The sequence below is a fragment of the Canis lupus genome, chromosome 4, assembly GCF_003254725.2.
Source record: "Canis lupus dingo isolate Sandy chromosome 4, ASM325472v2, whole genome shotgun sequence".
NCBI lineage: Eukaryota > Metazoa > Chordata > Mammalia > Carnivora > Canidae > Canis > Canis lupus.
Window position 1 is genome coordinate 59,140,599 of NC_064246.1, and position 13,818 is coordinate 59,154,416.

General features: G+C 56.9%; 1 protein-coding gene across 8 annotated transcripts in view; it reads right to left on the reverse strand.

Annotated features, from left to right (window-relative positions):
* Positions 1 to 482: 482 nt before the first annotated feature.
* The window catches only part of TCOF1 (treacle ribosome biogenesis factor 1), a 39,428-nt gene continuing 26,092 nt past the window's right edge, over positions 483 to 13,818 (reverse strand). For 5 of the 8 annotated variants that reach the window (XM_025434320.3, XM_049109236.1, XM_049109237.1 and 2 more), the window contains 10 exons: positions 10,384 to 10,570; positions 8,975 to 9,108; positions 7,424 to 7,537; positions 6,842 to 7,079; positions 6,265 to 6,350; positions 5,642 to 5,822; positions 3,268 to 3,819; positions 2,634 to 2,731; positions 1,601 to 1,644; positions 483 to 965 (listed from right to left, as the gene is read on the reverse strand). In XM_025434320.3, coding sequence (XP_025290105.1) covers positions 1,618 to 1,644; positions 2,634 to 2,731; positions 3,268 to 3,819; positions 5,642 to 5,822; positions 6,265 to 6,350; positions 6,842 to 7,079; positions 7,424 to 7,537; positions 8,975 to 9,108; positions 10,384 to 10,570 — 1,617 coding nt within the window. In that variant the 3' untranslated portion in view covers positions 483 to 965; positions 1,601 to 1,617. Of the gene's footprint in view, positions 966 to 1,600; positions 1,645 to 2,633; positions 2,732 to 3,267; positions 3,820 to 5,641; positions 5,823 to 6,264; positions 6,351 to 6,659; positions 6,737 to 6,841; positions 7,080 to 7,423; positions 7,538 to 8,974; positions 9,109 to 10,383; positions 10,571 to 13,818 lie in introns of those variants that run through there. The other 3 variants (XM_049109234.1, XM_049109235.1, XM_049109240.1) reach the window with 3 other exon arrangements.

Below are 13,818 nucleotides of genomic sequence, written 5' to 3' on the forward strand. Positions count from 1 at the left end.
CCTTCAGCCCAGGGTGTGACCCTAGAGACCTGGGATCGAGTCCCACGTCGGGCTCTCTGCATGGAGCCTGCTTCTCCCTCTGCCTGTGTCTCTGCCTCTCTGTGTATTCTCATGAATAAATAAATAAAATCTTTAAAAAAAAAAAAAAAAAAAGAAACCCACCCCCCTTTTCCATTTCTTGCCTCTGGATATCCGCCTGGCCTTCTCTAACAAACCGACCATGACGATACATGAGGTCCTCCAGAGCTGAGATGCCATTTCCTCCAGGTAGCCTTCCCCACACAGATTCGGCACCTGGGGCACTTTGCAGAGTCTCGCTCTCTGGCAACCTGTCTGTTCCACTCACCACAGCGTCCCAGAGCCCCGATGTGTAGTTGAGAACAAACCCGGAGCGACGGTTTGTTCACCTCCAAGGGCCAGCCAGACTCTCCCTTCCAAGAATAAGTGTAACACACTTGTCCCGGATGCGCTGGGAACTCACCTTTCCTTCAAGCCTTTTATTTTCCGAGTTGTTACAAAAAACCACAAACAAAATGTGAAAAACAGAGAGGACAAAGCCTCAGCATCAGCCAGAGACCAGAGACCAGGGACATGGGAGGAGCTGCAGGCCGGGCCTTGCTGGGTCTGCAGGTCAAAGGATGGAAGGTCCCGAGGCCTCTGGGAGTGTCAGTTTGAAGGGGGAGGGGCAGGTCTCTTAAAAAAATATATATATACTGTACACATCTCTATGAAGCATTCTGTGTCAGGACAGAAGTCAGACGCGGAGTCAGTGAGTGCCAGTCATTGGAGCTGGAAGCTTCTCCTCCTCCTCGGACCAGCCTCTGCAGGGCTCACTAGCTTGGCCAGCGTGGACACTGTGGCTGGCTGGCCTCTTCTGGGGACGGGGGAAGCTAAAGATTCAGTTCCAGCCCACGGTGGGCACAGGGCAGAGGCATGGGGCTGGTCACCACTTGGCTAAGAAATCCCTGGGTGAAGGAAACACATCCAGATGTAAGATTTCCTGACCCTTTTCTCCCAAGAGAAGAAAATCAAATCAAAATCTGGTGTCTCTGGTGCAGGGAGGACCATCAACAGCGGCGGGCACGTTAGTCTGGACCATGTCCCAGGAACCGGGCCGAGCGCTTCATGCTCCGGCCAGGCGGGCTCTGGGTCTCCCCCATTCCCAGGAGGCTGCGGGGGTCCAGTCAGCCCCTTCATCCACACCCAGAAAGCCCAGCTCCATCAGAATGGCTTACCCCAAGGAAACCACCTTCCTCCCCATGAGGAATGCCCTCCAGTTAGAGAGTCACAAGGAAGACAAAGTGGACGATGGTGGGGAGCCACTGAGCAGTGCTTGACCTCGAGACTCTCCTCCTCTACAAAGAGGAACCAGCCGAGTGCCCACACCCAGCGAGCACTGTGTAGGTCACTGCCATCGCCATTCTGGAGCCTTCGGACTCTGCAGCTCTGATTTCTGGCATCAGCTCACCAGCCCCACTGACCTTCAGGGATGGAACTACTTTTCTGAGCCCCTGCGCCTTCCCTGCCTGGCCCCGGGGACCCTGCCGGATGCTAGTTACCCTCCCACCTTCACTACGGATCTCCAGGCCAGGAAGCATACCTGTCGCCTTGTGCCCCTCAGACAGTTTGCTCTGCTGTCTTCTTCTGTGAGGAGAGAAGTACGAGAGGCTCTTGAACCTGAAGCATCTCCGCCTCCCCGCCATGCTGCCCACCCCTTCCTCCCAGGAGCAGTTGCAATGGTTTTCTCCTGAGGACGCATGGCTCCCCCCCAACAGATAGTGGGTATACAGGGACCTCCAAGGGCAGGGATGGGGCCCCACTTGCCCAGGAAGGAGCCCAGGACTCTGAAGCCAACAGATGCCCAGCTCTGAACACAGCTGAAGACCTGCTGGCACAGTGAGAACTGCACCCATGTAAGGTGTGGAGGCTCCCCTATTCTGGCGATCAGCCTTTAGAACCCATAAAGCAGAGGGGAGTGGGGGTGCCTGGGTGGCTCAATAGGTATAAGCCTCTGCCTTGGGCTCAGGTCATGATCCTGGGGTCCTGGATTCGAGCCCCACGTTGGGTTCCCCACTCAGCAGGGAGTCTACTTCTAGCTCTTCCTCTGCCCTACCCCTGGCTTGTGCTCTCTCTCTTGCATGCTCTCTCTCCCTCTCAAGGAAATAAAATCTTAAAAAAAAAAGAAAAAAGAAAAAAGAAAAAAAGAAAAAAAAAGCCGAGGATTACGTTTCTGCAGAGAGGATACCCGGCCAGCTGGGATACATACAACCCAGGGACTGTTTCCTCTCACCTCTGCTGACCCGGCTGGCCTCCCTGCCCCTGCCCCTCCTGTCTTCACCCAGCCCAAGAACATCCTTCTACCTCACAGACAGACGGGGTCACTTGCATGGCTTCTACACACACAGACCATGTCCCTCCTCAGAGTGGCACCTGCCTTCCACCCAGCTTCTCCACTGTGTCACGATTCACGGGCCCCCCAACCCCTGGCACCTGAGAATGGAAAGGGGCAGGGACTGGGTCTGGCCCGCCCCATGGGTACCCTGACACGCACAGGATGGAGCTGATCACATCCACCCTGGGGACCGGGTGTGGGTCTTTCTTCTGGCTGAAGACCCCTCAGGAACTCACGCTACCTTTTTCTTCTTTTTCTTCTGGAATAGTGAGTCAGGGTCTTTGGTTGAGGCCTTTTTTGCCTTCTTCTTCTTTTCCTTTTTTTCCTTGTCTTTTTTTTCTAAGAAAAAAAAATAACCCCCCTAAGTAAACAGATGCTTGTGGGTGTGTGTGGTCAATGTAATGTCAAGGGACACAAGGCTGGTCTCAAGGGATCCTCAAACCACTCCTCCCAATGCCAGGTCCCCTGCTCTCCCCCTCCCCCCCACACTCTGGGGACCCATCAAAATACAAGCCCACAGACCTCCGTGACTACCTGCCCTGGCCTGAGAGCCCCAAGGGGAACCTGCCATCTAGGTGCCTGGGTCACAGAAGCAGGAAGCTGAAGTGCACGTGCTGACTGGCCACCCACTGTGAGTGAGGACCTGGGAGCAGGCCACGCCCCGCACCCTGTGGCAGCCTGCATCTCCCTGGCAGCTCAGCCCACCTGCTGGGGACTCTGGGATCCAGCTCTGGCTCTGCCACTATCATCCCACCCCAGCAGTTCTCAGCCTGTCCCTTCCGTGCCTGCTGAACCTGCCCCTCCCCGCCCCCCCATCACATGCTGACCTCAGCAAGGGCCTGGAAGTCTGCTCCAGTCTGCAGCCCGCCACTTACTCTTATCTGATTTCTTTTTCTCCTTCTTGATCTTTGGGTTGCCTTGGTCTCCACCTTCAACCTTCAGTGTCCCCGGCTCCCCTTCCGGCTTCTCCTTGGCCTCTAGAGAGCCAGGAGACTCTTTCTCCTTCTTCTCCTTGATGTCACTGCTTGCTCCATCTCTCTTGGCTTTCCCTTTGGGAGTCCTGAGGGCCTTTTCTGGTGAGCCAGCAGCACCCTCCCCACCTCCCCCGGCCACGAGCTGCTTCTTTTTCTTGCTCTTGGGGACTCTGGCTGCTGTCTGGTCCCCCGACAGCTTCCGCTTGCGGCCCACCCGGCCCTTCCTGTTGCTCTCCTTGGCGGCATCGGCGGCCTTCTTCCGTTCCTGCTCCAGCAGCTCTGTCAAGACCTTCACCACCGAGGCCTGGACCTGGGCCTCATTCAGGGGCCAGGGCTCACTCAGGAGGCGTCGGCTGATGTCGCTCTGCAGGGCCAGCGTGGAGGCTTGGGGGCTCCCGGCCTCCTTCTTGGGCTTCCGGGGCTTCTGAGGCGTGGCATCAGCCTCTCTCCTGCCTGTGGAGAGAGGACGTGGGGTCACGGACCAGGGAGTCGGGAAACAGGCTCACTGACTAAGAACCAAGGGGGTCTAGGGACCCAGTCAACCTCCTCTGACCATGGTACAGACGGGGAAAGGGCGGGCCAGTGGTCACTCTGCCCTATCCGGGTCTCCTGGCCCACACCTTTCCAGCAGTTTCTAACTGAGCTTTTTTCTTTAACTTCACTCTTTTGTCTCCTTGCACTAAAAATTTAAGTCAGGTTGGACATGGAAAAGGACTCTAGAATGTTAAAGAAGGGGCATAAAATCTATCAACAAAATGAAAGGTCAGACAGGAGATGGTATTGTCCAGCCAGAAGTCCAGAGCTGGGAAGCAAGAGACTTCTAGGTTTGCCGACCACCACTTGCTGTGGGACCGCGCTCCTCCCACAGCCTCAGTCTCCTTGTTTGTAAAATAAGGACTTAGATGAACGGTGAGGCCTCTAAGTCAGAGACTCATGACAGAAGCTGGTCAGGGGACAAGGCAGCCAAGGGGCGACGGGCATGGCGCAGACACACGTGGTGGCTGACTCAGCAGGATTGCTGCCTGCCAGAGTGACTTCTGGTGCAGCCTTTGTTTAGAATTTTCCACGCCTCTGCTCTCCTTTGATAATTGTGTGCTGACTACACGTGTGAAAAAAACCTTCCACAGCCCCCTCGAAAATGTCTCCCTGTCGCACCCGCCTCTCACAAAGAATGCTGGGGAGGAAAACGAGCTCTGCTGACCCAGCACCGGGAGCTGCAGCTAAAGTCAACGACGGTGGTGGTGGGTTGACATCGGCAGTGCCCCAATGCCGCCCCTAACTTCCCAGGTGACTCAGTAGGTCTCCACAGACACAAGAGTGCCTCCATGCTGGGCTCTGAAGGACGCCCAGCTGCTGCCCTGCTCCATGTCCCGGGCTCGGGGACTGTGCCTGCAGAGGGTGGGGCCCAGGTGGGATCTCCAGCAGCTCTGGCTCCAGGACTGTGGGGAGCTCGGGGAGGCACACATGGCAGGCTGAGTAGAGGGGGTCCCAGGACAGACGGAGGCCCAGTTCAGTCCTTTGGTGCTTCTTGGCCAAGGGCTGGGGGTGCTGATTGGAGAGGGAAGCTGAGGAGGGCACAGCCTGTGTGCTACAACCTCCTTCCCTGCAGCCCACTTCTGTTTCCTGTTGACAAACACCCTCGAACACCAAAGCTGGGGACTGCCCAGAGCTGTCCCAGGCATGCTGGTCGGAGATTCCTGTCCCTCAGCACTGGCAAAGTCAGGGCCGGCGGATGCCCCAGGCTGGGTGACCTCAGTACTCTGGTCTGCTCCCCAGACACCAGGTGACTGCTTTCTGTGTGTGCCACGCCTGGACACGGACTGGATGGATCTCCCCTGAACTGTGTGGTTAGGGCACAGAGGCCTAGAGTGGCCAGGGTCCTGAGGCTTTATGACAAGCCAGGCCATCACCTGGGGGTCTTTGCCATGTGCTAGAGACTTCTCCACAAATGGCTCCTGCCTTTTGTCCGAGTTCCTACAGCCCATACCAGCAGTCTGTCTGTTAGGAAGGAAAGTCAGCGGGGACATCTAGAGAGAGCCAAGGCCGCTTTAAGGCAGGGATCAGCCTATCAGGTGCACCAGTGTCCCACAGAACTGGATAACCCGACCTCCAGGCCATCCCAGGTTGTAAGAGCCAGACACCTGTGCAAGGGGCCCCGGGCAGTGCTTGGAGAGGCCCTTGCGACAGACAAGACCATACTGGTGGGAGGGAAAGAAGGGGCCCAGTGCCTTGTCCCTCGTGTCCCACTGTGTCTTTCCTATGGCCCTTAACTCACTTGTTTTAGGGGATACAGTGCCTGCTACGTGTTGGGGCTCCACTTCCTGCTTGCCATCTGGGGCATCTTTGCTGATGGAAGTAGAGGAAGCCGACGGGTTGAGGTCTGGCCTAGGAGTGGCCTTTGAAGCCTGGGAGTTGGCCAGAGTTGGCCCAGGGGTCACATAACCTGAGAGGAGAGACTGAAGAAAGCCAGTGTGAACGAGGTTGGAATCCTGCCCAGCCCCCCTTCCCCTCCAGTGCAGGGCCTGCCGTGAGGAAGCCATCCCCAGAGCCCCAGAGATCGGGCCAGGCGGCGAGCACTTGAGCCCTCTGTAGGTACCTCCTGCACCATTTTAATTAATACAGATTTTCGTTGGGCACAGTTAAGAAGACAATTTCTCACTACTAACGCGAACGGAAAATCACCAGCGCTTGCCTTGTACAGAGGATAACCTTAAAGAAATCCCATCTATTACAAAATATCCTTTTTTCTGGGACTCCTCTAAAGTCAAGGCAAGTCTTTGCTACAGACTCCAGGAGTCCACTGCTGGTGGCTTTATGCTAACACGCGGCCCTGGGGGTGGCCTTGAACCCCCACCCCAAGGCCCCGAGGTAGGTGCCAGTCCCCTCCCTCGCAGTTACCTGAGAGGGTGCCACGACCTCATCCTCGCTAGACTCTGCTGTGGTCTCCTCCACCAAGGTCTCCGTCGCAGAGGGGGCTGGACCTACTGGGGGAGCACAGGTCAGCTGTTGGGAGGCCCCGGGATGATGGCCTGAGCCTTCTGCTTATCCCTCACCCTCCTGCCCAAGGCTGTACCTGCTCTCATGACTCCCTCCAAGGTCAATGGCTGTTTGCAGCCCTCTAAGCAAGACACGTGAATGCTAAAACCTTTCCTCCTAATTCCTGAGGCCCTACTTAGGTGGCCCTGCTTTTCTGTGGGGTGGGGGGATGACCCTGGGAATGGGAGCCTGATATCAAAAAGTCAGCAGTGGCCACACTGCAGAGCTGGAAGGTATTTGGTATCATGTAGACCAACCTCCTCATGGAGGGGGAGGGAAACTGAGGCCCAGCACGGGATGATGAGGCAGACAAGGAAGATACACAGTGGAGATGCTGCAGAACAAGGAGATACACAGTGGAGGCCCAAGCTTAGGGCTCCGCCCGGCCGCCACTCCCCTGCTCCGGGCCCACCCAGCCTTCTCCTGCTGGGACCCTCACCCCGCCTGTGGGCCTTCTGGGGCCCGTCAGCATCCTCCTCACTCCCTGAAGAGCTGCCGCTGCTGTCCTCGCTGTCGTTGGAGGTCTCAGAGGCCTTGGCTTTGGGGTGTCCCACAGGAGTGGCTGTGGCTCGCTCGACTGCAGGGACCTCAGCCTTTTTGAGCTTGTTGGTCATCTTGGCCTGCACAGGGGTGATCTGAGGACTCATTACAGGGAGTGTGCCCAGAGCATGGTCAACCTAGTTTGGTTAAAAAAAAAAAAAAAAAAAAAAAAAGGGTAGAAGAATAAATGAAGGGAACTAAGACTTGGTGCAACTGAGCACCCTAGTCACCTCAGGACCAAATGCCGCTTAGCTCTTCGCACCCAGGCCTCACTTCGTAGCCTTCCCACAAATGCTCAGATGGGCAGCAGGGGGGAGATGGGGAAGAGACACGTGTGCATGCTACACTCACAGGGCAGGTCAGTGCTGGTGCTGGGACTTGAGCCCTGCCTGGGCCCTCCCTTCTATTTTCTGTCATCTTTGATCGCTGTCCCCCTCCAGGGTGGGGCCTGGCCTCACCACCACCCAGCTCCCCAGCTCACCCCACTTGAAGACGGGGTCCTGGCAGCAGGAGGCTGGGCCTCACTGGCTTTCTGAGCAAGGACCTTCAGGGCAGCCTGGGTCAGCGGGAGGTGAGCAGGGTTCCTCTTTGTCACCTGTGGACAGCCACAGGCAGCCCTGAGACTCTCAGGTTCTCAGGATGCCATCTGTGCCATGCCCTGGTCAGATCCTGGCTGGGGTAGGAGGGGCCTGTATGTATCTGCACAAGGAGCCATGGGGCTGAGAGTGGGGGACGGACGGACAGTCACAGGGATACTGCCACATGTGGGCAGAAAATGGGGCCAGGCTTCAGGTTCTAAGTGATCATGATGTTCTCAGAGGATCCAAAGACAGCTTCTAGCCTAGCGGAGGGAAGCAGCTTGGGTCCCACCCGAGGCCCCTCAACTCAATCTGAGCTTGCACTGGGGAAAAGTCTCTGGCCTGGTGGCTGCAAAAACTTCCTCAAAGGTCCCCCTGATGCCGCCTGGCTTCCCACATCTGCCACCAGTCAGGGAGTGAGAATGGGAAGAGCGGGGCGGGGCTCCCTGCAAACCCCCCAGGCCCTCCCAGCACTTCCCTAGAGGGTCCCAACACCTGTGCTCTCCTGCCTGGAGGACTCCTCTAGCCTTGATGTCACCTCCTTGGGGAGGCCATTCCTGCCCATCCTTCCTAAAACAGCTCACCCCATCATTCTCTAGTTTATACTCAGTTTCTTTCAAAGCACCCACCCAAAATACTCAGGTATTTTTTGGCTTCCTTGTTTCATGGCCCACAAGGGAAGGGACTTCCCTGTCTTCTTTCTGCATCGCCAGTGCCTGGTGCGGGCAGATGCTCAGCACCATCTGCTGGCTGAATGGCCGAATGGATGCAGGCTGCTGGGTGCAGTGACCACAGCACAGCTACCCATGGCACCCGTGCTCCCAGGCAGCTTCTCCTGGGCTGCACCTCATGATGAGCCCCTCTGGGACAGAGGTGCCCCATTCCATCCTGCCCTCTTTGGTGGTGGTGGGGAACGGGACACAATGGGACAGGAAAACTAACCCACGTGGCCCAGGAGCTGTGTACCAGGAGTGAGGAGACCTGGGTTCTGGCCCTGCTTGACCCTAGACGGGCCTCAACAGTCTTGTTGAGGAGCAGCACTCAGTTCCGCCATTCACATGGTGAGCCTCTAACCCTATCCTGCTCAGGCTGCAGACTTAGGCAAAGGCCTAGCAGAAAAGCATTGAAAACAGTGAAAGCCAGTATCCACACTGAGAAAGGGCAAGGTTTGTTCATGGCATTTCCGAACCAAGAGAGAAAAAGACCAAAAGCACAACCACACTGGAACGGCTGCCAAGGGACACGCGGAGCTGCCCTGGTTCTGCCTGGGGGCCATGCTCCCAGACTGCTCTTCTTCACACCTCAGAGGTACCCGGGAGCCGCTTCAGGCCTGCAACCAAGCCAGGGAAGGGCTGGCCACAAGGGGAGGCTACTTTTGGGGGGTGGCGCGGAGGGGGCAGGGAGGTACCTTGCCCCCAGGTGGCCTGCACAGCCCTCCCCTGCCTGCCAGGTACCTGAGTGATGGGTGCCTCCTGCTTCTTGCCTTCTGACACCCGACCGGATGCCTCACCGCCGCTGGCCCCAACAGTGCTGGCTCTGACAGCCGGCCTTGGGTGGGCCGTGAGTGGGGTCACGTTGGTTCTACCGGCTGAAATGGAGTGGGATGGGGTACAAGTCAGGGCACCCAAGTAGCAATCCCCACTTACCAGCCCTTATGGGGACGTGGCCCAATGCTCACGGTATTTGCAGCAAAAGCCTGCCTCCCCCCACCTCCCTGAGCCTCGCAGGCAGGAGCTGTCACTATCTCTGTGTCACCAGCTCAGGGGAGATCACAGGACTGCTATGGCAGTGACCCCAGAATTTCTCCTGGCCCCTCCCCACACTTCAGGCCTAGACAATGTTGCCTCTCAGCTGGCCAGGCCAGCGCTTTGAGCAATGATGGGGAGCACTGCTACCAAACGGGACCTTCTGTGCTCTCAGAAGTCTTCCTAAGAATATCACGATCATTTGCAAAGACTCAGTGACGGGTGTTCAATGTAGTGCTGTCAGTGATAACCCCCCAAACCATGAAGCCCTTAACTCCCTCCAGCAAAGCACCGCTGGCATAAACCACACTAAGCCCACCCTGAGGACTGCTCTGTAGCCAGCAAGAGTCACACAGTAAATATGTAGCATCACAGTACATCAAGGAAAAATCAGGGGCATATGTGCCCAGTAGGACCTCGACAAAAACAGATATAGCTCCAGTTTTTGTAAAGTTGACAGTTCTAAAATGTCAGTCATTATTCCAGACAGTGGATTATACTGACATTTTCCTCTGGTGTTATTCTGTATTAAATGAGCCTACCAAAATCAGGTATTATTATCCTCACAGCATCAGGACAACATTAGCCATTTTCCTGATGGCACTGGGAGTATCACAGATGCTCAGAGGTCAAAGAAATCCCAGATGTAGCTCTGTCTCCCACTGACAGATGGAATCCTTGCCTACAACGTCTGGTTAGACTACCCTGACTCACTTTACATGCCAACAGGACTGGGAGGCTCACCACCACCTCAGAGCACCCTTCCTCGTTCAGGCAGGCGGTTAGTTGTTACAAAGCTCTTCCTTAGATTACGTAGAAACCTACTATCTGCAGCTCCTAGCCACTGGTGTGGTTCCACCCCTTGGAGCTGGCAGAGAAAGTCCTGGCAAATACTCCTCCGGAAACAGAGGTCAGAGGTAGTTCCTCATCGGCATGAACCAATGTAGGCTGCAGAGACCTGGCCCCAAGCCCTTCCTGGCCAACAACGTGCCGGGTAACTCAGCCAGCAGCCTCAATGGGGCTTGAGCGTGCACATGTGTGTGTGCTGGCGAGCCCTCCCAGGGGAGCCTGGCAGTTGCGGCACAAGAGTCAGCCCAGCCTAGTGGGCCTGTGCTCACCAGGAACGGAGCACTGCGTAGCGGGGATCACATCCTCATCCTCACTCTCGGAGGAGGAGCTCCTGGCTGTGCTCTCCGAGGCCTGGGCCTTCCTCGGGGTGTCTGCAGCTGGAGCTTGTGTGGCGGTAGCAGCTGGGCCAGCTGGACTACGATTAGGGTCGACAAAAATCAGAGGGGGTTTAATCACCTTGAAAAACAAAAACAAAACATACCCCCCCAGTGATTAAAGGCTTGGCCAGGCAAAGGGGAAGCTGGGGAGGGACTTTATAAGGCAAGGGGTCCAGGGGACCCAGGGCAGGCAGAGGTCACTCGGGCTGCCCATGGCACCCTGTGCACCCCTAGTCCAGGCACCTCCTAAGACCCACACAATAGCTCACAGTGGCCCCTGAGGTCAGCAGTACTAGCTCCCCTGGATGGGTTGGGGGAGGAAATTAGACATCCAGAAGAGCTGCCCAGGGTCGCACAGTTTCACTGAAGTGAAGCCAGGGCCAGAAGAACCAGTGCAGCCTTCTTGCCTCTGGCTAACTTCAGGGACAGACGCTGGCCGAGCAGGGTGCTCTAAGCAGCACAGCCCTCAGCTGCCCAACCATTACACACGATTCAGCTGGGGACTGTGTGTAACTGAGCTGCTCCTGCCCAAGAGATGCTGATGTGGCCTCCTGAGCTGTGGCCTAAGGTGCAACCACTCAGCTATACTGACCCAGTGTCTTCAGCAAAACAAAGTGCACAGGAAAAAAACCAAGGTGAAGACTTAAGGAACCCAATGAGAGTGTGGCCCCGTGTGAACTCTTATCTAAACACACCAGATGTAAAGACCATCATTCACGAGACAATCTGGGAAATGGGGACACTGACTGTGCAGGCCAGTTTCTTAGGGGGTGATGCTGTGCGGTGGCTGTCCTTTAAAAGAGTACCCCAGGGTTGCTGGGGAAGGAGGGGAGGGCTTGCACAAAGTAAGCCTGGTCACGAGTGCAGACCCGCTGAGGCTGGGGAAGCACGTGGGGGTTCTTCATGCTGTTCTATCTTTGGGCAGGCTTTACATCTTCCAGTGAGGCACGAAAAGAGAGAGAAAGCGGCCGCTCCCTGGGATCCTGCGGACCAGGCCGGGGTCACAGCTCAGGTGGATAGATGCCTGCTGCACGCAAGGGCGCCTTGCACACATGGAGCCAGGGAGCTGGATGAGGCTACATCTCCTGTCCTCAAAGGTCAGACTTTGTTGGAGATCCCCCCTTCTCCGGCCTGGGGGCGGGGGGGATACACAGGGCAGTGGCAGGAAGCTGCCCTAGGCCAACCTCTGGGACCCGGTCTCGCCCATCACACCAGCCTGCCCACCTACGGGGCCCAGGGGGCAGTGGGAGAGCTAGCATGAAAAGTAAAGCAGAGAGGTGCCCGCCTGAGGGGGGAAGCTCTGCTGGGCTGCGGCCCTTCCCACCCTTGCCAAACGGCCTCCCCCGCGGCTGCTCTGATCTGCCGCTTCCAGAGCCTGCCTTCCCACATGATGAAAGAGAGAAGGATGGAAAGTGGGAGAAGGCTTACAGTTGAGGGAGGGGGGGGATCTATATATATGTGAGAAGACAGAGGAACAGATTGTCGGGGACGAGGAGAGGCACCGAACCCACCGCGGCAAACAATAACGTCTGGGATGTTAAAAGCAGCTCAGCAGCAAAAGCCTCCTCCCCCCGTTCCACCTGCCCACACGGCCTCCGGGCTGGGGGCGGCGCGGGAGGCCTGGCGTCCGGGGGCAGGGACACGACAGGGGTACAGGGGCAGGGCATCATGCAAAAGTGGGCCGTGCGACCCAGGGAGACGGGGAAACCCGCCTCTGATCCCACCTCTGCGGGCCAGCCCCTGGGCTTCCTTGGCCCCAGTTTCCCACCTGTTGAGGGGCCGTTAGTAATCTCAACCCGGGCTCGCTCACCGGAGGGGCTCTGCTGCGCTTTTTTTGAAAACTGCAAAGCACAGCACATGCAGGGGTGACCAAGGCTTACGGGGAGCTGCTGCAGCCTGAACGCTTGGCCGGACCTCCCAGCAGGCACCAGGCAGCCAGGGCCCACAGGGGGTGCAGGGGCTCCCCTCCTGCTGAACCACCAACCCCGGGGGGAGCGGGGAGCTTGTCACAGCTCGGCTCATCAACTCTGCCCTCATTCCAGTCTGGGGCTGGCTGGGAGTGAGGAGCTGACCAGCCCAGGTGGCTAACTCTGGGGGCAAGGGACAGAGCCAAGGAGGCATCCGAGAGCCCCTCACAGAACTGCCTCAGGGCCGCTTCATAGGTCCTGGGCCAGCCCCACCCTAAGGGGCCAGGAAACCCCACTGCCCAGGGGTGGGCCTGGAGCCTTGTGGTTCACTGGCCCCCAGGGAATGTCACTCCACAGGTTGAGAAGGCTGAGGCTCAAGAGAGGGCAAGTGGCCACACCCAGGGTGACCAGCAAACTGTGCCAGAGCTGGGCTGGAAGTCAGCTTTCCAGGCACCAGACAGGAGCTCCTACCAGAAACAACCATGCTAGGGCTTCAACTTAACACACTAATATGGTACCTACCCCAGCACAGACCCTGTTCTGGGGTTCATAATGCCAGCACAACAGGGCTGAGCCACAGAACACCACCCCCTGAAGTATATCTCAGAGAAAGAGGCTGGGGCCCATCCTTTGTAGCTGGGGAGACTGAGGCACAGTGAGGGAGCCTGGGAATGGAGCCACAATCGCCTCCACCTCCCAGCCCGAGACTCTGCCTACCACCCTGGCATCCATCCGTTTTCTCCACTGATAGGCTAATAATAACAGAGTGAAACTTGTCAATAGAGAAGTACTTGACAAATGCATAATAGTGATAATAATCATAATTAGTGAGCTGGGGATTAAGGAGCTAAACATTCCCCAGCAGTGAGGAGGGGCTGCAGTTTCCTTAGGCTGTGCCGTCTTCCCTGAATCCTCCTAGGGAAAGGCACAGAACGCCAACTTTTCTCCTGCTTCTTTTTTAATAGGGACTCCAGAATCTTCAGGACTAACGTACCAATTAAACGGTTCAGCTTAAGCATGATGTTCATTTTAATTGTGTTAGTCCGCCCCCGCAAAGCAGGGCGAGGCAGCCCCCTCCCTCCCAGCTGTCCCGATCCTGCTCAGAGGAGGCGGCGGCCTCCTAAGGGTGCCCGGCCAGCCAGAGGGCAGGGCCCAGCTGGCCTTCCTCTCTCCTAGGAGAGGGGACAGTGCAGATAGCAGGCACAGCGCGGACGGCCTGCGTTCAAATGTCAGATCTGCCCGCTTGCTCCTGGACAGGTGATGCTGGGCAATTAGTTCACTCAACTTCTCCGAGCCTCCTCCTTAAGATGGGGATAAGAGAAGGACCTACCCTCAGAGAGATGTTGTGGGTACTTAATAGAATAAGGAGGTACGGGGTTTGGCACAGAGTGGCTGACAGCGTTAGATGGAGCTGTTCATT